Source organism: Lagopus muta, chromosome 6 (genome assembly GCF_023343835.1).
Source record: "Lagopus muta isolate bLagMut1 chromosome 6, bLagMut1 primary, whole genome shotgun sequence".
In the NCBI taxonomy this organism is placed as follows: Eukaryota; Metazoa; Chordata; class Aves; order Galliformes; family Phasianidae; genus Lagopus; species Lagopus muta.
The window spans coordinates 31,047,640-31,068,541 of record NC_064438.1 but is presented as its reverse complement, the minus strand read 5'-3'; the positions used below and the strand labels follow the sequence as shown (position 1 = coordinate 31,068,541).

The following is a 20,902-nucleotide window of genomic DNA, read 5'->3' as shown; positions in this document are numbered from 1 at the left end:
AGGGCTCTGGAACTAAGCAATACCAGGAGAGGGGTGTTTAGGAGAATTTATGATCATCTCCCAATTCAGCTTCAGTCCAGGTCTAATGCAATTACCAAACACACACACAAACAACGTGTTTTCAAAGGAAACAAAAGCTCCTGGAAAGCTGCTTCTCCCTGGGCTGAGAGCTGCTCTGCTTAACGCGCAGGGAAATGAGGGCGGGCGTCTGTGCAGAGCATGGTTAACTTCACACCGGGTGTTAAATTAATATTTCAACTGCTAAAATATTAGACTGTATCATTTAGATTATGAGTTCAATTGAATCTAAAACTGCGTAAACCCCCTTTCCCCCCTAGGGATGCGTTTCCTATAAATAAACCAGAGTTCACACCCACTCTTTTTAACCAGAGCTCTCCACTCCCTCTCTGCGGTACCAGCTGCAATCTTTCCCTGCACATCCCGAGGTCTCTCTTCCTCTCCGTGTTCCTGAGTGTCACCAGAGCTGCTCCCATCCCGGAAAAACAAAGGCTCTCTGCTCACCACGCACACCAACTTCAGTCCTACACACATAGCATGAATTCACCAACTCCGCAAGTGTTAAAATCAACCACTAACCTACAGTTACTCCATCATCGTTCTCTCCAGCTTTCTGTAATACATTGTTAATAATTGCTTCATCAAGGTTACTGTCTTTTATTATGAAGATGCTTCAGGCGTTTGGCAATAAGTCCATATTCTGACAATAAGCTGCTCTAAAGCACAAGCATTGGAAACTCTCATATGCTAACCCCCTTCTTTAATGCAATGTAGTATTGCCAATAATTCTCATCACTTGTCATCCCCGCCAGAGGGGAGGGGGGAGGAGAGCAGCAAACTTTCTTCCTAACTTTCTTCTCTCTGTTTTCCTGTGTTGCTGCATAGACTACAGAGATGGCAAAGAAGGACAAAAAGCACCGAGCACCACACCAGTTTGCTGCCTTCCCGAGTCGCCTGGGCCAGCAAACTTTACCAACCACTGCAGACTCGCGGTTGGAAACAGAAGGCAAGTTTCACATTTTTACAACTTTAGAAACCGAGAGGGAAGGCCTAAAGGTGGGATCCAACCTTACTAAAGGTGGAAACAGTACCAACAAACAACAGCCACAGACAATGAAACCAGGGACCAGTCCTCTGAACAACTTGAAAGTGTCAGAAAGTGCCATGAAGAAATCAGAAGGACTTACATGGTCGGCTAAATTTGTGGAAGATCCTGAGAGTTCCTCATGGTCTGACTTGGAGCTGCCATCCCTTTCATCGATAACGAGGTCTATTGGCATTTTTCCTTTCAAACAACTAATGTACCGATGGCAGAAGTTATCGCACAATTCGTGAACCTGAAAGCAGCAACAGGAGTGATAGCATCAGTAAGGGCAAGCTATCAGATTGCAGCTCTTTTTGGGAGCAAGAACACACTCTGAGCTCCTCCACGAGTAACTCTAATTAAGGGGCACAATAGTTGAAGGCAAGGAAACAATAGAGAAATTGTTGCAGCGCATATTATTCTCCTGAGACTTGCCGCAGCAACAAGTTACAGAGAGAGAGATAGTGTGCTCAGCCCAGCGTGCGGGGCAAACCCGATGTGCCTCTCCCCCAGCGGAAGGAGCCGCAGTCCGACGGTAATTCCGGGCCGGGCCAGCTACGAGCTCAGGACCGTGGGGCTCGGGAATGGGCCAGGTCAGTCCGGGGAGAGCTGGTGAGGTTCTGGGAAAGGCGCTCCCGGCGCGGGCACAGCCCCTCCCGCACCATGCAGGGCCCCCTGCCTCCTCCAAACATTTACTGCTCGTTTGGGGTTAATGCGCCTGGCGGAGCGGGAGGGAAGCGGGAGGGCTTGCATTTCTCTTTTGGTTAAACATAGCGTTTCCGAGTCAGGAAAAGAGCTTCTGCCGAGAGAAGGGGTAAGGAGGATGTCACGGGTTTAATAATGTATAGATTTAATGACTCGGTTGAAATTACACAGAACAAAAAAATGCCGGGCCGGGCTGGGCATGGCTGCCGGTGTCACATGCTCCGGTGGCACAGGTTATGGTGTCCAGCGCTCCCTCACTCCCGGCCGTGTGCCCGCTCGGTCCAGGGCCGGGACAGGGGACGGCCTGCACCAATCCCAGTGCCTCTTACCTTCTCTAACTCCAGGAGGTGGAACCTTAGTACTTGTATTGCTTGGATCATCTGCAAGAGAGTTGGAGCAGGGGTTAGGTGGGAGAAAGGAGCTCGGGGGTGCGACCCCAAAGGTGTTGGGGGAGTTGTCAGGGCGGTGGTCATTCCCATGGATCTCAACCCCTCCGTCACGCCTGAGCGATATGAATCAGCTTTATCCCGAGTACTCGGTTTCTATCAGATTGATTCGGGGTGAGGGGTGAAGCAGAGACTCTTCCTCTGCTCTAGGAGGGGCCGCGGAGGGCCGAACACACGCTCTCACCCCCCCACCGCCCGGGGAAGAAAGGGGAGGAGGGAGATGAATAGTTTGGCGTCTTCTTTACAAGAGGATTTAGGCACTTTGAATATTGAAATCGTTCACATTAGCAAAAGAATTAACGCTAGAAATCTCCAGCTCCCTCTTCTTAAGCAGTTATTTCCTTCACTTTGGCTTCCCGCGGCTTCTAAGCCCGCTTCGCGGCACGCCAGGGCCGGAGCGTTTGCCCCGGCTCGCCCCGAGCGCGGCCCTCGGAACCCCTCAGGGAGGCGGGAAGCCCTCCTGGCCCGGCCGCCTCCTGTCCCGCTCGGTGGGCGCTGTCCGGGACTAGGGGCGGGCGGAGGACGGCGGGCGCAGGGGTGAGGCCTTACCAAATTGTCCAACTCTGGGTTTGAAGAAAAAAGTGGTTTTTCAGCGCGGACCTACGAGAAGAAGGAAAAGCGGCGTGGGTTGTGGCTTCTTCCTCCAGCCCTAGGGATCCCCTCTTTGCAGCCTCCCCCCGATCCTCATCCACGGCCCCTTCCATCGGGCACGGGGTGAGGACCCGGCCCGGAGGGCACCCGCCGCCCCCTCCCGCCCCCACCGAGGGGGGCCCCGGGGGGAGCGGTGCCGGACCTGCTTGGCGAAGACGGCGATGTCCTCGTTGAAGGAGTCGGAGGAGCAGACGTCCCCGCCGGCCACGCCGGGCTCCCGGGGCGTGCAGGTCGCCAGCTCGCACTTCTCAAAGACCAGGGCGAGGAGGGGAAACAGCGGGTGCCTACCGGGCAGTGGCACACAAAGGGCGGGAGGGGGGTGGGGGAGAGGGGGGAAGAAGAGCTCTGATCAACAAGTAATTTGGAAACGCACGGACACGCACGGACACGCGGACACGCTCTGCAGACTCCCAATATCGCTTCGGGAGGAGCGGGGCAGAAGCCCATTTTGAAATAAAAACGTGGTTTTTGCGGGTTTGGGGTCTTGTTTCTTTCGGCAACCGCGAAAGCCCCAACGCATCCCCTGTGCAGCCCCCGCGGACAGAGTGCCCGGCCCAGCGCCTCGCTCCTCTCCCGGGAACCTCCTCTCTGCACCGCGGTTTAAAATAACGCAAAACGCGGAGTTCCCAGTCCTCCTCTCCAGCTATGACCTACAGGGCGCACCGCGGGCAGGCAAACTGCGAACCGCTCGGAACGGGATTTTATTTTCGCAAGGGGCCTGCTAGTAGCACTGCACTGAAGTTCCCTGGCCTCGCAGCACCCGGGGCCAAACAGCAGTGTCCGAGCAGGGCGCGGGGAGGGGGCAGGGGGCGGCAGCGCTTCGCCGAATATTTTCCCATAGTTGGTGCAGTCAGGAAAAAATATCTGATCTGCGTGCTGAGCATGAGGACTCGGCTGGTGTGCTCTCTTGTTTGGGTCTGAGCAAGGCCCACACTCCACCGCGCACCGCACTCTCTCCTTCGGGATAACTGGGGGTTTCTTTTAAAAAGGGAGTACTCGGTGCCCCCCGGCAGCGCACGAGGCCGCACTGCTCTTCCTCCCCGCACCCTTTATCTGCTCCACACAGAGCTCCACGCTGCCACCAATGCTCAATGCTCCGTTCTCGGGAAAGAACAGCTCGTGGGCAGCGAATCCCTCCTGTTTCGCCCGTGATCAGAGCAGCCCTTTATTTACAGCACAGTATTGTGGCACAGAGTAAAGCACCAACACTACACTTCTTCCACCCAAACTCAGAACACCGCGAGCCTGAAGTGCTGCCCTGGCCTTCGGAGCGAGACAAAAACAACCTCAGAAAAAAAAAAAAAAAAAAGAAAAAAAAGAAAAAAAGAAAAAAGAAAAAAAGAAAAAGAAAAGAGAAGAAGAGAAAGAAAAAACAAACCAGGGGGCAAAAAAAAAAAAAAAAAATCAACCAGGGCAGCACCCCCGGGGCCTTCCTCGCGCGGTGCCCCGCGGCCGCCTCCCGGGGCGCTGCCACCGCAGCCGGGCCCCGGCTCCGCGCCCCCCTCCGCGCCACTCCGGCCCCAGGGCGCTCCCCCGGCGCCGCTCCGCGCTGCCCTCCCGCTGCCGGCCCGGGCCCTGCTGTGCCTACCCGTAGATCGCATCCTTGTCCCGCTTCAGAGCGTCGTTGACAGCGGAGCCCATGCTGGCCGGCATGACGTTGGGGTGCGGGGCGTGGGCGCCGTAGTGCTGTCCGGCATGTAGCGGCGGCCCATGGTTGAGGTGGTGCACCGGGGGGATCGGCCGGGGGGCGTGCGGGTCCCCGTACATGGACGCCGGCACCCCTACGCCGTCCATCCCGCCGTAGTGGGGTAGCTCATCGTACTGTCAGCGCGGGCCGGAAGAAAGAGAGAGGGAGAAAGAGGGGAAGGGAGGGGGGGAGGAGGGGGGGATAAAAAAAACAAACAAACAAACAACAACAACAAAAGTCAGAAGAGAGTGGAGCACCCGGCCAGGCGCCAGCAGAGCACAACAACCCGGGAACAGCCGTAACGGAGAGAAGGGAACGTGCGGAGGGATCGGCCCGGAGCGGAGCCGGGGGGGCTGAGCGGGGCGCGGAGTGCGAGAAGGAGAGAGAGGGGAGAGCGCTGGGGTGCGGGGTGCGGGGCTGCCCGCGGCGGGGGCAGCCCGGCCGGGTCGCGGGGAAGGAAGGAAGCGAGGGGAGAAGCCAGAGCCGCTCCGCGTTAGGAAGGAAGGAGAAAAAAAAAACCATATGAAGGAATAAAGAAGCAGAATCCGAAGCGGCTCGAGAAATAAATCAGCGCCGGGAAGGGGAGAGCAGAGGTAGGGTGCATCGGAGGGGGCGGGAGGTAAAGGGGGAAATAATCGGAAAGTTACCAGAAACATTATTTAGCAGCAATTCCCCTTGTCTTGTCAAAGCCAGAGACAAAAAAAAAAAAAAAAAAAAAAAAAAAAAAAAAAAAAAAAGCAGCCGCTCTATATGCACACATATATCCACGCCCGTATATGTGCACACCCGGCCGCAGCGCTTCCCGAGGCAGCTCCCTGCGAGCCGGGAGCGGAGCGGCGCTGCGGGGAACGGCTGCGACGAGCGAGCGTGGAACAACCGCGAGGAGAGGCACACGCACAGCACTCACGCACACGCACGGCAAGCGCGGGGATCACCCGGGCTCTGCTGGCTAACAGGGGCCGCCATCAGCAGCAGCACCGGCGGAGAGCAAATCGGACAGGCCCCTCTTAGGGAGGATTTATCTATAGGTAAGGGTTGGAGATTTAAACCTACCCTTTGCGCCATCAGTCTGCGCTCCAATAAACTCCTGGATGTGCCGTATATTTAATATCCCAGTGTCCCAGTCCAGCAAAGAAAGTGATTTAGAGTGAAGAAGAGTCTTTTTTTTTTTTTTTTTTTTTTTTTTTTTTTTTTTTTTTTTGCCACCCACTTACAGACTTCTCCTATCCTCCGGTACGGGGAAATACCACCACCACCACCACCAGCAACGAGAACGCACAAAAAACAGCCAGCAAACACGATGAGTTTCTGTGTATTTCTTCTTTTTTCTCTCTCTTTCCTTTTTCTTTCTCTTTTTCCTTTTTTCTTTCTCTACGTACCAAAAAAAAAAAAAAAAAAAAAAAAAAAAAAAAAAAAAAAAACCACACACACGGTCAAGCCCCCACCGTGCGGGTTACGATCGGCCCGTCAGCAGCCCACATGGAACCGAACTGTCGTGTCTCATGGCTTTTTGCCACTCCAGCTGTCAATCAAAGCCAGGGAATGTCAAGGTAGTGAATGAGTGATGGTTGATGATGATGAAGAAGAGAGGAGGAATCTTTTTAACCCCGGTTTCTTCTTCCAGTAACTCCGCGCTCGGGTTTTGCCTTTTAGGATCGCTACAGGGTTGTTTTTTTTTTCTGTTGTTTTTTTTTTTTTTAAGTACTGTGAAGGGGGGTGGGGAAAGATGCGAAGAAAAATGGAATAGTTTGCAAAGCGCGGACTGCCCCCTCTCTCCTTTTTTCCCGGTAGGTATTTTGTCTCCCTCTCTCCCCGCGCTCGGAGATGAGCGAGTGTCAGTGAGTGCTGGCAGGTTGGCTGCCGGCTGCCTTATAGAAGAGGCTCAGTTTTGCAGCGCTGATCGGCGGGAGAATGAAGTGACGGAACCCGGAAGTGGCGGTGGCCATAGCCAGTCCTGCAGCGCGGCGGCGGCGGCGGCGGCGGCGGGGAGCGGCGGCGGCGGGAGCGGGGCGCGGCGGCGGCGGCGGCGGGGAGAGGCTGCAGGGAGCGGCGAGCGCGGGGTGGCCCCGGCCGGCGGAGCGCCGCGGATGGCAGCGCCCGGCGGGGCGGCTGCAGCGCCGCGCGGGGGGAGCCGCGCACAGCCCCTGCCCCGAGCGAGGCAGCGCGTGTAGGAAGGAGAGAGCGTGCGAGAGGGAGGGAGGGAGCGGGGAGGGAGGGAGCAGGGAGGGAGGGAGGCAGGGGAGGAAGGACGGGGAGAGTGCGTGTGTGCGAGAGGGGGGAGAGGCAGGGGAAAACTGCGGAGAGCGAGAAGAAAAGTGCGATAGGAGCCCGGCCCCGGGTTGGTTTGCGCTAGATTCTTTTAGCACCGAAATACCTTCCGATGAACCGCGATGCTCAGGCTCTGATTTACGCGCTGCATTATTTATGGGGCTCTCCGGCTCCCGCCGCCGCCGCGAGGGGTGCGCAGGGGGCGCGGGGCTGCGCTGCGGGAGGCGGCGGGCGTAGGGGGTGGGGGGGGAGGAAGGAGGGCGTCCCGCGCGGGCGCTGAGCGTGGCTACGAATGAACGGTCCGGGCACGGGGAGAGCGCGTTGGGCACCGCTCCGCGTGGGGTGATCGCAACTCTCAAGAGCTGAGGATGGCTCGGGAGGGGGAGGGAGCGGAGGGAAGGGGAATCCCTTTCTGGGCTGCGAACGGAGCGTGGGAGAGGGGCTCGGAACGGAGGTCAGCTCGGCTCTGCCGGGAGAGACCCAGATGTGCCGCGGCCGCTGTACGCGTTCCCTCCGAGCGGAGCCGGCGGGCAGCGGCGGACTCGCGTGGACGCGTCCGTAGACTTTGCCGTACCTCGACGGGATGCGCGCCGGGGTGTGATCCCGGTAATGCCTCTAACGGGAGCGCTAATTACAGGAGGACGATTTGGCAAATGAATTGAGAGGATGCACCCCCAGCCCCGAGCACCAGATGAACTTTTCCAAACACACACGCACACACGCGGTAATTTTGGTATGCTCCCTCGGCCAATCGCCGCGCTCAGCCCGAGCATGCCTTACCCTAGCGCAGTCAATTACCGGCGCTCCCCGGGCTCATCAATCACGGGGCGCCTCCAGTGAGGGGAGGAGCGAGCCTCCGACTATCGATCGCTGCAGTTTTGTCCTCCCCAGCCCCCAGCCTCGTTCACGGTCCCCTGCACATAAAATCTAAACCAGACTATCCCGTTAATAGCGGGATTTATCAATGATTGTGTACCCGGTGGTGAATGTGGCCTCGTACATAGGTGGCTTTTAGAAATACACGGCAGAAAAAAATAAGAACGATGTGATTTATTCGGGTAGGGGTTGGCGTGTTTTGCGTTGCTTTTCAGGATGAGAGTGACGATTTTAACTTTTTTCTTTTTTTCTTTTTTTTTTTCTTTTTCTTTTTTTTTTTTTTAACTTTAAGAAAATGACTCGGGGGCAGTTGCAGATATTTGGCCTGATTTTAATAGGCGCGGGGAATGAGCTCCAGAGGTCAATAAACCCCTCCAAAATGATGAATGATTGAGTACCTGTGATGATGATAGTGATTACCGGAGCAATTAAACAGTTTGATTAAATGAGCCATCATAACAATGATGTCTGCGGGAAATCAGCCCTCACATATAAAGAAAGATAGCGTGGGGCTGACGGACGCCAGTGGGCATCCCCCGAGCTCCGGCAGCACCCGGCCCGGCGGCTGCGGGCTGGAGAAGGGGAGAAGTGGCCCCGATGTCGGCCCCGGTGTCGGCCGGAGCTGCCCTCGTTCGCTGCCCGGAGCCGGGCTCGACCCCGCAGTGCTTTTCTGAGAGGATCTCCTCCGAGATTAAAGCTAAATCCTAAGAGCAACCGAATGGCTGCGCCTGGCTTTCCCGGGACTGGGAGGAGAGGTGAGTAGAAAGCCCTCAGTATGGAGATTTCTTTTGAGCAGTGGTGAAGTCGTTGCGTTTCGCAGGGAAAAGAGGGGACGCTCGTGCAGTATTTTATACTCTGTCGTATAAATCGGGAACGTAATTCAGGATATTCATGGTAATGAATGCTCGACTAATCCTTTGGGTGCGCGGAGACCTACAGAGCAGGAGGTTATGCAAATCTTTTCCTACTTTTACAGCTGTACATTTCGAACAGATTTTTAAGAGATCTGCTCAGCGGTGAATGCTATTTGTTTTTTATGATTTTTTTTTTCCTTCTCTCTTCCCCCCACTACCCAACCCCCCACCCCGCCACTAGGATGCCCGATTTCCAAACTCCCGAGGCATCCCTTCATGGCGACGCAGCCCATGCGGGAAGCTCAGGGACGCGTTGTAAATATTTGCAGCTCCCAAACGGATTTTGCAGCCGTGCCCCCTGCTGTGCCCGAGTGCGCCTCGCTCCGAGAGGGTCGGTGGCACAGAGAAGGGCTCTGTCCCTGGCCCGCGGCCGTGCAACAGTAATCCGGTCCCTCTGAGGGCTCCGTGTTTGCTCAGATCTCAGACTGGGGAGAACTTCACCACTCTTCTTCTCAAAGAGAAGTTTTTTCACAACTTTGCTCCCATAGCAGAAGGCACGTCATTGTTTAGGATATCATTTTAGACTTCTTTTTTTAATTATTCTGTTTTTCACAGGAGCTCCTTTAAGTCCCGATTCTTCGGAGCAGGAAATTGTTAGAGAGCAATCTAAAATCCAAGATGTTAAAAAAAAAAAAAAAAAAAAAAAAAAAGCAGCTAAAGATATTTTTTTTCTTCTGTTCTGTGCAGCTCCTTTCATTTACTCAGTTTTGCTTTTATTTATTTTTTTTTTTCCCCAAACCAATGACCCCCCCCCACACTATCTCGACCGCTTGTGTGTGGGACAGGGACCAAGTTTTCAAAACGATTTTAACTCGAGAGAAAGTGAAATTTCATCTGGCAAACGGAGGGCTTTCATGTTCCTCTTGCTCTTATGCCTTTTTTTTTTTTTTCTTGAGTCGAAGCCTTTTTCCTCTGCACTATCCCAGTGGATTAAGGCACGCAGAGAATGCGGTTATAAAGCGCTACAGTTTGACCATTAAAAGAGAATGTCAATGTAGCACCCTTCAGTGAAAGTACGCAGCTCTAACAAAGATGCTTTGGGGAGCTCGGAGGGAAATGGGATCCGTGCACCCAGGGCTGGGGGGCTTCTACGTCCTCAGGTCATTTTAAATTTACTTTTTAATTATTATTATTTTTTTTTATTTTCAGCGTTGTGACATATTTCTTTTAAAACACAGTAATTCGGGAAAATTAAATTGGCCAATTTCCATTTCTCGTGCATCACTTTCACGGCAGAGGCTGTTCCCAGGACAAGTGTGAGTGGTGAGGTGATGCGGTGTGTGCTGGGCTTTTTTATTATTGTTTTTTTTTTTTTTTCTTTCTTTCTTTCTTTTTTCTTTTCTTTTCTTTTTTTCTTTTCTTTTTTTTTTTTTTCAGATCGGCCCCAAAGTCCAAAGAGAAATGAGGTGTCCGGTGTGGAAGTGCATCTCAGTCAACAGCCAGCTCCTTTGGCAGGGGCTGGAAATGGTTTTAACAGGCGGTAAAATTTCATCTTGTGGTGTCAAATTGGGGTCAGTTTGGGGTTAGCGCTCTCAGTGTCCGAGAAGGAGCTGTCCAGCTGTGTGGGGATTCATTAAGGGCAAAAGATCCGTTTCAAGAAAAACAATACAAAGACAATCAGAGAGCTAAAGATCCTCTTCAAATCGCATTTTACAAGTGCACCAGAACAAATATGGACGCTGAAACCTATTCCCTTCAAACTCCCAAATCGGCTTCTTAGCCTTCGGAGGGAGGGAAAATCCGCTGCAGCCCGGCCGGGTCTGCTTCCAATCACCGCCCCGAGGTGCGCCGGGCCCCTCGCCGCCCTCACCCGCTCCCCTCTCCCTTTCGGCACAGCGCTGCGGAGCGATGGCACCACAACAGGTAACATCCCGGAATGTGTTCCCCGGTGTGTTTGAGCCACTGCTGTGTGTGTGCCCGTGGGCGTGCAGCGGGAGCTTCAGTGCGAATAGGAAGTTTTTTTTTCGAGGGGACAAACTGTGCTTGTATGAAACCCGCTTGTATCCTTCCGAAATGTCCCGCAGCCCTCTCAAGAAGCGCTGGGCTCTGATAGATAACGCGGAGTGGATGTGCTGTGCGGTTCCCAGCATCTGTGGGAAGCACCTATTGCTAATCTGGTTTATTAAATTCGCGTGGTTTAAATCCTCTTAGCGCCCCTACATCAGTTAGAACAATTGACGCCTTGCTGCAGGGACAAATAACTCTGGCCGTAATCTCGTTTGTAACTTTATTCAATGTTTGTTTGTTTGTGTGCGGAGTTCGAGTATTTGGGGCAATGCCATTGCATTCGGGAATATACCGCGTACATTTAGAGACAGAGCCGGAATGGATGGGCTGAGGGCAGAGCAGAGCGGAACGAGTAATTCCGAATATTGGAAGTAGCATTTTATCCCGAACCATCGTTCTAGGAAACGTGTCAGAGTTAATGAAGAAAGCAGTCTATGTGTTAATGCGTCTCCGGGCTTACAGCATAACCAGGCTCCTGTGCAAAATCCACGGAATTTGTTCTTTCTGCTTCTCTCCCAAAACAACGCGTGGGGTGCAGATAGCACCTCTGCGGTTTTGGAGTCAGGATTATTCTCCAGCTCAGACTCCCACCTCTGAAATCGCCCTTTGCACACTCTCCCTGCTCGACTCTTACGGCCACTTCTGTCTCTCTCAGCCCACCTCGGCCCTCTGACCTCCCTTCCCGGGCTTCCGCAGCCGCCCGGCTCCCAGGTCCTGTCCCGGCCGCCCCGGCGGAACGCCGCAAGTCTGAGCTCCTCGGATCGCCGGATTCATGGAGCTCCTCACCCCGACCCCCCTCCTGCCCGCAGCGCTCTCCTCTTTGCAGTGATCTATTCTTTTGAGAAAACCTTTCCAGCACAGAAAGTCAATGGTAGCCCATCGCGGTGAACTTTTCTTGACCTCAGCTGCGGTATGGCTGCGGTCTTTGGGAGCTGGATTAGGAGGAGGTTCATTGCTTACCTGTTAACTTCCCTTTCAACTCTTGCTTCCACCCCTCCCCCTCTTTTTACAAAACCCCAACGCAACCTTCACGTCCTAGAGCGATGTGGCTCCTTTACCTCTCTCGAGCCCCCACAGTCCCCCCGAGACTGCCGAGACCTGCCCGGGCCCCGCGGGCCGCCCCCCCAGGCCGTGTCCCCGCGGCCGCGGCGCGGCGGTGCCATCGGCGGCCCTCTAGCGCTATCTGGCGGGGCTCCAGCGTGCTCCCGTCGCGCCGCGCAGTCCTCGCAGGGCCCTCAGCCCGGCGCCAGCGGCGCGGAGCCCGCAGCGGGGCCGAGGCGCGGAACTCTCTCGCGTGGCCGTGGGCGCTCGCCGGACTCGCCCCTACCTGCAGCTCCGCACGGCGGCCGCGGTGAGAAGGGGGGACCTAAGGGGCCCCCGCCCCTTCTCCGAGCGACTGAGCCCACGCTTGGGTGCGTGGGAAGCACCAGCGTGAAGTGAGCGGCGAGATGTGTATGCCGTGGACTGGCAGGGGTGTACAGGGAAGTCTGTAAGCAGCGCCGTGCATATTTCCAGCGTAAACCAGAGGGACAAAAATACCGGTTTGGGCTGCCCAGTAAAGCTGCTTCTACCAGGGTAGTTCAAAATCTATATTACATTTCTTCGAAGGAGCCCAAAACATAAATAAATACACATAAGTAAATAAATAAAAATCCCTCTTTGCACTATGATATCGTAACAGAAGGGACAGTGAGGACAAGCTCGTCAGTGTAGCGCAACATCAGAGCAGCTGAGGAGCTCCCAACTCCGCTAGGCTCTGCTTTCGTTCACTCAGAACACTCACTGTTGTTCCCCAGTTGCCCTTGGCACTTCGGAAGAGGACCGTTCGCGTTTGACGCCGGAGCTCTCAGTCCGGGAGAACAATGTGCTCCCACCCCCCACTCCCCTCCCCGGAACGCTGCGGCAGCCTCCGCACAAGCGGTAGCTCTGGCGCGGAGCGCCCCGCTCGGAAGGAGCCGCACGGGTCATTGTCTGAAGTGGGTTGCAGTCCACAGAGAAAAGGGGGGAAAAATCACAGCAGCCGGCTTGGTGTTGCATGGGGAATGAGCTGACAAAATATTATAATGTTTCCTCGAAGTGCGTGCTGAGAGCCTGTGGTGTGCTACTGAAAGAGAGGTGGTGGTGCTTTTCTTTCACTCTTTCTCTCTTTCTCTCTTTCTTTCTTCGAAGATTGGGATGGCCTTTGTACGCCTGTCTTTTGATCCCACAAAGAGAATGCAATATGCATATATGTGTTTGCTTTCCGTACAAACAACGAGAGGGACTGTACGACGGGATATACGGCCGGTTGGTCCTCATAATGCTTAGTTTTGTTGTAATTAATTGAAAACAGTTATTAGGTCGTCATTGGCAATAGCGTAAATAATTGCAGCAGATTTTTACTTAAAATTGACCGGTCACGGAGTGATAGATCGATTCGAGGTATAAAAATGATGTATCAAAACATCAATGTCGATTATTTGAAATATTGTAGTCGAATCTTTTTATTGCTTCATCGGTTAAGTGTCTGAAAGTGCTGTGTTCCAACATATATTTATGTTGTCAATACTGTCAAAACTGTCAGTTTTATTACACCGGATTTGTAATACATTTCGGATTTGCTCATTTACATAAAATGGCCACCCCGGGTACCCCCCCTTCTCCCCTCTCTGGAAATCTCTGTCAATGCTGAAAGGATCCGGGACTCACAGCTGAGGCAAAAGAAGTAGAAGTATGGCTCCATTAAGTCCATTTCGAACGTCCCTCTGGAAAGCTCGGGCTATTTCTAACTTGCCATCAGAGGGAATCCTCCCACCCTTTTATCTCCCTAGTAAGATTTAAACGCTTTTCTTCTCTCACACCTCGGTTAAACCCTTTAGGAGCTCCGAGAACTTGCACGGAGAGAACGGCGAGCAGGAGCCCACCTGGGAGTTCGGAGCCCTCCGAGCAGAGCGGCCCCGACCCATCCGTGTAGGGCCGGGTGCTGGTAGCAGTGGGTAACAAAGGGAGGGATGACCGTAGGGAATCCTTTCTTAGCTGGTTAGAGCCCTAAGGAAAGCAGAGTGGGAGCAGCATGGATGTTTTGTGTCCCCTGTCCCGCAGCCCCCATGCAGCAGAGTCTGAACTGATGATTCTTTTAGCCGTGAGCCCTGAGTTGGTGTAAGCTCGGTGCCAGGCACCCCTCGCTCCTTTTCCTCCCGCGCCCAGCCGGGACGCGGCCAAACTCAGCAATAAATCAATCCACTGCCACATCGCTCCCTTCTATCGAGCAAACACTGCGATCAGCGGGTCACTTCTCCTCCCACCCCACCCGTTCTGAGGCTGACGCTGCTTCACGGGCTAGGGAGACAGACCCGATGTGCGGGGGTAGGGGGAGGTGGTGGTATATCTTTATTTGTTTGTTTGTTTCCCCCTTTTTTTTTTTTTTTCCCTCCCTCTTCTCCCCTTTCCCAGGGAGATGTACGGCTGAAGAGCCGCTGGAGCGAGCCCGAGTTCCCGGGGAGAAGGAAGGTTGGCCCCTAGAGAGGCAGCCAGCAGGTATTTCAGTGACCGTTCCTTTGAACACGTTCAGTCTCTGCCTTTTCCATCCGGAACGTCTTCCTCAGACCAACTGTGATTTCTGCTGTAATTCTTCTGCGTGTTTACGATCGCTTCGGAGGTAAATTGAGAAGTGAGCTGCGCAAAAGGAGGAAATCGCCCCTGGGGTGCTTTGTTTACTTTGGTTTGTAAGATCCTGCTAGGAGATGGTTGCCGCAGTGTGTGGCAAATGCTTCTTCGAGAAATCTATCAGCCTTTCTACGGTGACTCCGAGGAAAGAGTGCTGCCAGCACTTTCGCGCATTCCCAGGTGTTGCGAAGAGGGGAGAAGCAAAGGGCCGGAGCGCCTCATGAGGGGTGGAAGAGGGGAGGGTGAAGGGGCACCTGGGGAGGGGAACCCGCCCAGTGCGTGTGGGACCGCGTGCCGGTCAAGGCCGGGGAACGCGCCCCTTCTGCCATAATTAGTCGGAACAATAAACATAATTGGAATAAAATCGGTTGGAAATTCCTGCGTTTTTAATTACGTTTCATTTTGCGGTAAGCCGTAGAATTATAAATGCCTCTCAATTAAACACTATCCGCTTGTAAAGCATTTAACAACAATTATTCCTTAATCAGTTGGAATGTTAGCCACAGACGATGCTGTTAAACATCAAAGGGACGCCTCAGACGTTACCTTTTAGTAATAAGTAAGAGGATTAATTTCTATAATTAGAGGGGATAAATATGTGCATAAATACATCTAATTTTTTGACACGTTCCCATCCCGGCTGGGAAAGGCGCGGCTCTTCTGCAGCGCCCGCACCGCCCGCGCTCCCGGCCCGGGGGAGGCGGCCCCCGCAGCGGCGCGGTGCCAACAGCCTCCGGGGGGCTCCGCGGCCGCCGGTACCGCACGGGGCTCGGGCCCGCCGCGCCCGCGGGTCCCCGCGGTAACGCGCAGCCTTCCTCGGGTTGTATTGACGTGGGTGTGTACATATTTTAGCGGCACCTGCGGTCTACCTGGTGTTTTAGGTCCCTCGGGGACAATTCGCTGCCTCCAAACGAAGCCCGAGATTTGAGTGGAATACCGCAAATAAAATTAGCGTGACCTTGATTATACCCTGTATGAATATCTCATTTACGTAATGACTTTATGTCACGTACGCGGAGGGTCAATTTCCTTTTAACCTTTCCCATTGCTGCAGTAAGCATTCTTTTATAATCAATGGCTGTTTGAATAATCAATTCACATTTTATGATCCCTGACAAACTCAATATATGTGTGCCTTGTTTCAGCAAAGCAGCCTATCCTTCTCCGCGGCTTTTTCACGTCCGAAGAGTTTGCGGCGGGGTTTCCCGGCTCCCTGGGGAGGCTCCGCGGGATGAAGCGGGCAACGGAGAGCCGCGCCTCGGAGGGAGGCTTAGCGCAAGCGGACACGCTCAGGGAGCCTCGGTGACATCCAGAAGTCCCTTGAATTTCACATGTTTTTCCAATCGCTCAACCCAAAATATATGGTGTCTTCCTTTCCCACCCCCCTCCTTCTTTCTAGGAATGTGCGTAATAAAACCTAATCGCCTGGGACTCTCCTTTCTGCATCTGCTGGACACGAAGCCGCGGGGGGACAAGGTCCTCCCGGCTCTGAAGCCGAGCTGTTATGGGACGCCTGGCGGCCTCGGCCACGTCTGCACGTGGGAGACCCCGAATGAGCCTTTGAGCTACATTAACTATCCCACTGCCGTCTGGGGCTCCCTCGCCAGCAGCAGCTCTCTTCGCCTCCTGCAGCCATCTCCGAAGTGGAGGTCGGGACACTCACCTCAGGAGCGCAGCTCCTGACCAAGACAAAGTGTGCGTGCCGGGGCTGGGGGCTGGGGTATGTTGAACTCTCTCTCTCTATATTTTCTATAAGTAGCTCACTTTTGCTGTAATCTATGGTGTAAGTCAGGAACTGAGACTTACTGCAACCCTTCTCCCTCTATTGGATAATTAATGCTGATTCATAGCTGTTTCTACCTACAAATGTATGTTTCGTTTTTCTCTGCAGGGTCCATGGTTCTTTGGAATGTTGTTATTCCCTGAAAGGTAATTGCACTTGATATTCTCTCGGGGAAGGCTCATTAGCCAGGGGCAGGGTGGTGTTGCCAATCTCAGGCTCTTTCGACAATTCAATGAAAACATTTGCCCCAGAGGTTTAGAACAGTGCTCCCAGCTCATGAAACAACCCTTGGAAACAGCATTTCCCCTAAGAAACCTTAAGACTAAAAAATAGTATACACGCATATATATATATATATATATATATATATATATATATATATATATATATATATATATATATATATATATATATATTTCCAAGCAAAGCAAAGCAGGAAACATTTATTTCTTAGGGAATTCAGTTTAACCCCTCACTGTAAATGACCAAAGCTATGTGAGAAGATCAGAACTGTTACACCACGCTCAACATCACTCTCCCCGGGTATAATCTATCAGAAGATACACAGCATACAGTCCTGCTCGAGACAGCAGAAAACACAACACACCTTCAGCTCCTCTGTGTGCACTTCTTGACACTCTCTTCACATTCACGAAATGCATGTCAGAAACACTTTTCAGCTGCCCACCATCGCAGACCTACACTTGACTCCTTTCTCACACATGCCTGCTGTCATCTCTTTGGCTCCTTTCATCTCTCCTGTGAAATTAATTACTTCACTAATGCAAGGGAATGAAACACAGGTATAAGGTAAGCGAGGAAACATACATTAGTTAATACGTATTATTTTATGAAGGTGAACACTCTGGGATTGTTCTGATTTTACTTTTTCCTCAGTTGTTCATCATTTTGAGAAACTTATTCTTCCACCTGAATCTCCGCAGGTTGAGCAGGATGAGTCACAGCAACACCGAGAGAATGGAGGATCCAGTTCTTGCAGGACAGAATGGTCCCAAAGGATCCATAAAGAGGGAGAAGAGGAACAGTGTGCAGGCTTAACAATTTCTCAGACATCACTAGGTTTTTCATGTCAGAATAAAATAATCTGGGTGTCTGCAGTTGCAGTGAACTAGGTGGGATATTATCCCTGCCTTGGCATTAAAGGGCAGAAACTCTCTTAATTCCTATAACTGAAATGCCTAACCACCTTGCTGTGTTTACATGCTTCCATTCACCACATTTTCCACCACTGAAGTTAGCCAATAAAGTCAAAGAGTGAAACTCATCTGGGCTGTATCACTACTGACTTTAATGCTGATAACTTAGGGAGGAAATTGTGCTGCGATGTGTGACTACAACTAATGTCCAAAGGTCCAAACATCCAAAACAAAGACATTAGTGATTGTAAACCTCACTCATCAGAAGGGCTGCCAATCAGCCCATAGGTCTCACCCACAGAGGAAACAAAAGCTCAGAGAAAATCTCCTCAAGGCAGTGAATCTCTGCAGACAATGTTTTAAAAACTGATAACTTTCAAGTATCCTCAGGCCCAAGTTCCATTGTCTGAAAACCACATGAATGGAGAACACAGGGCTCTGCATGCTGAATTTGAAAGGTGCCACTGTCCCCGTGCAAGTGCTCAGTCTTCCTGCTCCTCCTGATGGCACATGTGGATAAGCACCAGCCTTGAAGTAAGCCCTCAGCACAGGAAGCATCAGTTCTTTAATTCATATTTCAGGGATTTGCAGCCAAGTTTTTCGTTTGTCATATTTAGATATTTCTCATGTTATAGTGGTACATTCTTCTTCAAAGTGTTTTTCAAAATCAGCAGACTTTTCAGGGATGAAACATGATCATTTACTATATTCCATTTTTAAAGTACGTGCTAATTATCAAATTAATCTTATACTACTTCATATACATTTATAGACAATCACAAATATTGCCACTGATATGCAAATAAATATATCTAGCAGAAGGCTTTCTTTTGTTGTAGAGAAATGTAAACAACATTGAAAAAAATAGCATACAAGTGGTTGTCCTGGTCTCTTACCTTAAGGCTATATTACGATCACAATCAGACATATCTCGGCACGTGTCACACCAGATAATGCTGTTTCTTGGGCGTTTGAGGCGTATGACTTTACCTTGGACTTCACAAAAGCTTCACAAAAGAGACATGCCATTTAAAAACACGAGTCTGGCATTACTGAAAACCCTCACATACTATACTCACGTATATCATTGTTAACCTACATGTGAGATTTTTTAAAAAATTGCTTCACATTTAATACTGAAGTCATTTCACTTCTATTATTCATGTGAAGAGCTAAAAATAAGCATCTGAAATATTTTTCTCTTTTATGGAACAGCTGATAAAAGCCTTCATTTGAAGTAAACTCTTGGATGAATGCAGCCTTATTTTCTAGGCTCAGATCTCTTGTACCCAGTTGGGAACTTCACATCAAATCTGGGAAGTACATTGAATCTTCAGAGAAAAAGGGCTCTATACCTCAAAATATTCATCAGGAATAGCTTAGGCAAACAGTTTCCAGCCTAAAACTCATCCATGACGTGTTCATTTGGGCTTTTTGTTTTGTTATTCTTGATGTGTCACTGGTCACCTATCACACTTGCTCTATTTCCCAATAGGTTGAATGAAATTATTTTAACAAGAGACTAAACAAATAATAAAAGTGCACAACACATATGCTTGTCTGTGTATGCATGCTTTTGTTCTGTGCAGTTATTCATAGAAAGCCTGATTTTGCCTCCATTCAATTTAATACAGTAGGATTTAATCCATAAAGAAAATAGATTTACCTAATGCTTGTTAAGGGAAAATCCTTGCTTTAATTTTCGGTTGTATGGCCATGATCAGAACAAGACCCCTGATCTGAAACCCCTAGACTGCTTTTTGAATAGAGTTGCAGTAGCAGCCAAGGAACACAACCAGTTTTGTCGCTGTAGGTTAATTTCAGCTTTCAAACATTATTGGAAATAATCGATCACCTTTCTTCCCCTCCCCCAGCTGAACCTTGGATTGCTTCCTCTAACAAATGGCTCTGGGCACTGAAGTAAGAACAGACTGTTTGATTCAAAAGAAAATTTCTTTTTTCCTATTGTTCCCAGATTTCATTCATTGAAAAATGTCCAGTCTGCACCCAATACATTCATGGTAACTGTTCCTGAAATAAACGTCTAGCAAGATTCTTAATAGTTGAGAGGCACTGGTTTAATTATATAATCCCCCACAAATGGGAATAAACCAATATAAAGATCTAGGCCCTGTTTTCCTTCAGCATCTAGCAGTTCAACAGACATTCCTTTTAGGTAAACAAGCACACAAAGAGCCAGATTCAGGGCCAATTGTGTTGTGAGAAGCACTGAAGTACTCTTCTAGATCTATGTCCCACCCCCCTCCCCGGGAAAGGATATATTATTAGTATTCCTAAGTTGTTGAATTATTCTATTAGATTTACTATAGCCACAAAAAAAAAAAAAAAAAAAAAAAAAATATATATATATATATATATATATATATATTTCTCTGATAATAAAGTATTGTGCTATGAATGAATACTAATAAGTCAGTGTAAAGAATTCTTAATTTTTACTCAAATTGGTAGATCTGAACAGTGTTAGTGAGCTTGAAATGTTGAGAGTTTGGTCTCGATGTTTCCTTTTGAATAATACAACTTTTGCCATTCCAGTGGAACATGCTAAAAAAACCTTAACGTAAGATTAGGGGCGGAGAAAAAACAGCCAAAATGAGTTCATGGACCTCATTTTCTCTTTACTTAAGCAGGAGAAACTCCACTGAAGTTAATGGAATTACAGTGATATAGAACAGTACTAAGGTGAGAATTGGTCCACTTGTGTTTAAATAGATGCTATTACTTTAAAAACAGAGTTTACTTCACTAAACAATCTGCAAATAAACACAAAACAAAGGGCAAATGAGACATATTACAAGTAAGCATGCATGCAAAAAAGGTAAGTGCAAATTAGATTTGAATATTCATGAGTCACAAATCATTGACAGTTTGAAATAATGCAAAACAGCTTTATAAATGAGGTTAAGGCAAGGGACATCAAAGAAAGGCATTGCTAAATCAATAGAAATTTGATCGTGCATATACTTGGAAATTGTGGCTACAGTTTTTGAGACATGGGAGAAAAATACTGCGCATGTAGTGAAGAGGGGACACATAAATATTCTCTCTGAATGTGTTACAGTTTTGCAATTCAGCATGTACTTGGAGATATGCCATGTATAAAGTGACCAGACATCATTTAAAATCTTTTTTTCCCAATAGAGTTATAGTTTCCTTTGAGTATATCCAATCTCCTGTGTTTTGTTGCTTAGCATGACAAAAAATTTAGTTGTCTACAATACCTGTAGAAGAATCCCATAACAAAAAGTTAATACTTATCTCAATTTGGTGGAAGGAGCACTGGCTAATCAGAGTGTTTTCATACAATCATGGCTGGCAGAGGTTATCTACTTGTTTTGGAGGATTTTGTCTTCAGAAGTTCTCAGAGGAGCTGCAGGTCTCAAAGCGGATAGCTGGAGTATGGCAATTTAAAAGGTTGACCAGCACCATTTAAATTAGAACCTTTCATTTTCCCTGGCTGTAAGCATCAATAAAGTGTTGGTTCTCTTGTCTTATTTGTGAGTTCTGTGGATATTTGAAATGGACTGGTAAAAAGTTGATGAAAATCAAAAAGCAAAGCTGCCAGAAGTAATGTGGTCTTTTAAAATTCCAGTGTATTTTTTTTCCCTTTCTTCAGTGTCCTTTACATCCAGTGTGATAT

The 20,902-nt window shown here is 50.1% G+C and overlaps 2 protein-coding genes across 5 annotated transcripts in view; one reads left to right on the top strand and one right to left on the bottom strand.

Moving 5' to 3' along the window:
- Window positions 1-6,592, bottom strand: part of MEIS2 (Meis homeobox 2) — a 167,563-nt gene extending 160,971 nt beyond the window's left edge. For 2 of the 4 annotated variants that reach the window (XM_048949469.1, XM_048949471.1), the window contains exons 1-6: window positions 5,645-6,592; window positions 4,493-4,725; window positions 3,047-3,188; window positions 2,803-2,853; window positions 2,137-2,187; window positions 1,206-1,355 (exon numbers count right to left, since the gene is read on the bottom strand). In XM_048949469.1, coding sequence (XP_048805426.1) covers window positions 1,206-1,355; window positions 2,137-2,187; window positions 2,803-2,853; window positions 3,047-3,188; window positions 4,493-4,725; window positions 5,645-5,656 — 639 coding nt within the window. In that variant the 5' untranslated portion in view covers window positions 5,657-6,592. Of the gene's footprint in view, window positions 1-1,205; window positions 1,356-2,136; window positions 2,188-2,802; window positions 2,854-3,046; window positions 3,189-4,492; window positions 4,726-5,238; window positions 5,549-5,644 lie in introns of those variants that run through there. The other 2 variants (XM_048949470.1, XM_048949472.1) reach the window with 2 other exon arrangements.
- Window positions 6,593-8,865: 2,273 nt separating this feature from the next.
- Window positions 8,866-18,794, top strand: LOC125695263 (uncharacterized). The gene is made up of 8 exons (XM_048949478.1): window positions 8,866-8,980; window positions 9,205-9,269; window positions 10,027-10,129; window positions 10,228-10,512; window positions 14,089-14,293; window positions 15,447-16,021; window positions 16,193-16,230; window positions 17,029-18,794. The coding sequence occupies exons 1-6, from the start codon at window positions 8,866-8,868 to the stop codon at window positions 15,982-15,984; spliced, it is 1,311 nt and encodes a 436-aa protein (XP_048805435.1). The 3' UTR covers window positions 15,985-16,021; window positions 16,193-16,230; window positions 17,029-18,794.
- Window positions 18,795-20,902: the final 2,108 nt, after the last annotated feature.

Coding starts and splice junctions, on each gene's coding strand:
- LOC125695263 (XM_048949478.1), top strand. CDS start 8,866: ATGGCGACGCAGCCCATGCGGGAAGCTCAGGGACGCGTTGTAAATATT. Junction 10,513..14,088: donor GAGCGATGGCACCACAACAG/GTAACATCCCGG, acceptor CCCCTTTCCCAG/GGAGATGTACGGCTGAAGAG. Junction 14,294..15,446: donor TGTTTACGATCGCTTCGGAG/GTAAATTGAGAA, acceptor GCCTTGTTTCAG/CAAAGCAGCCTATCCTTCTC.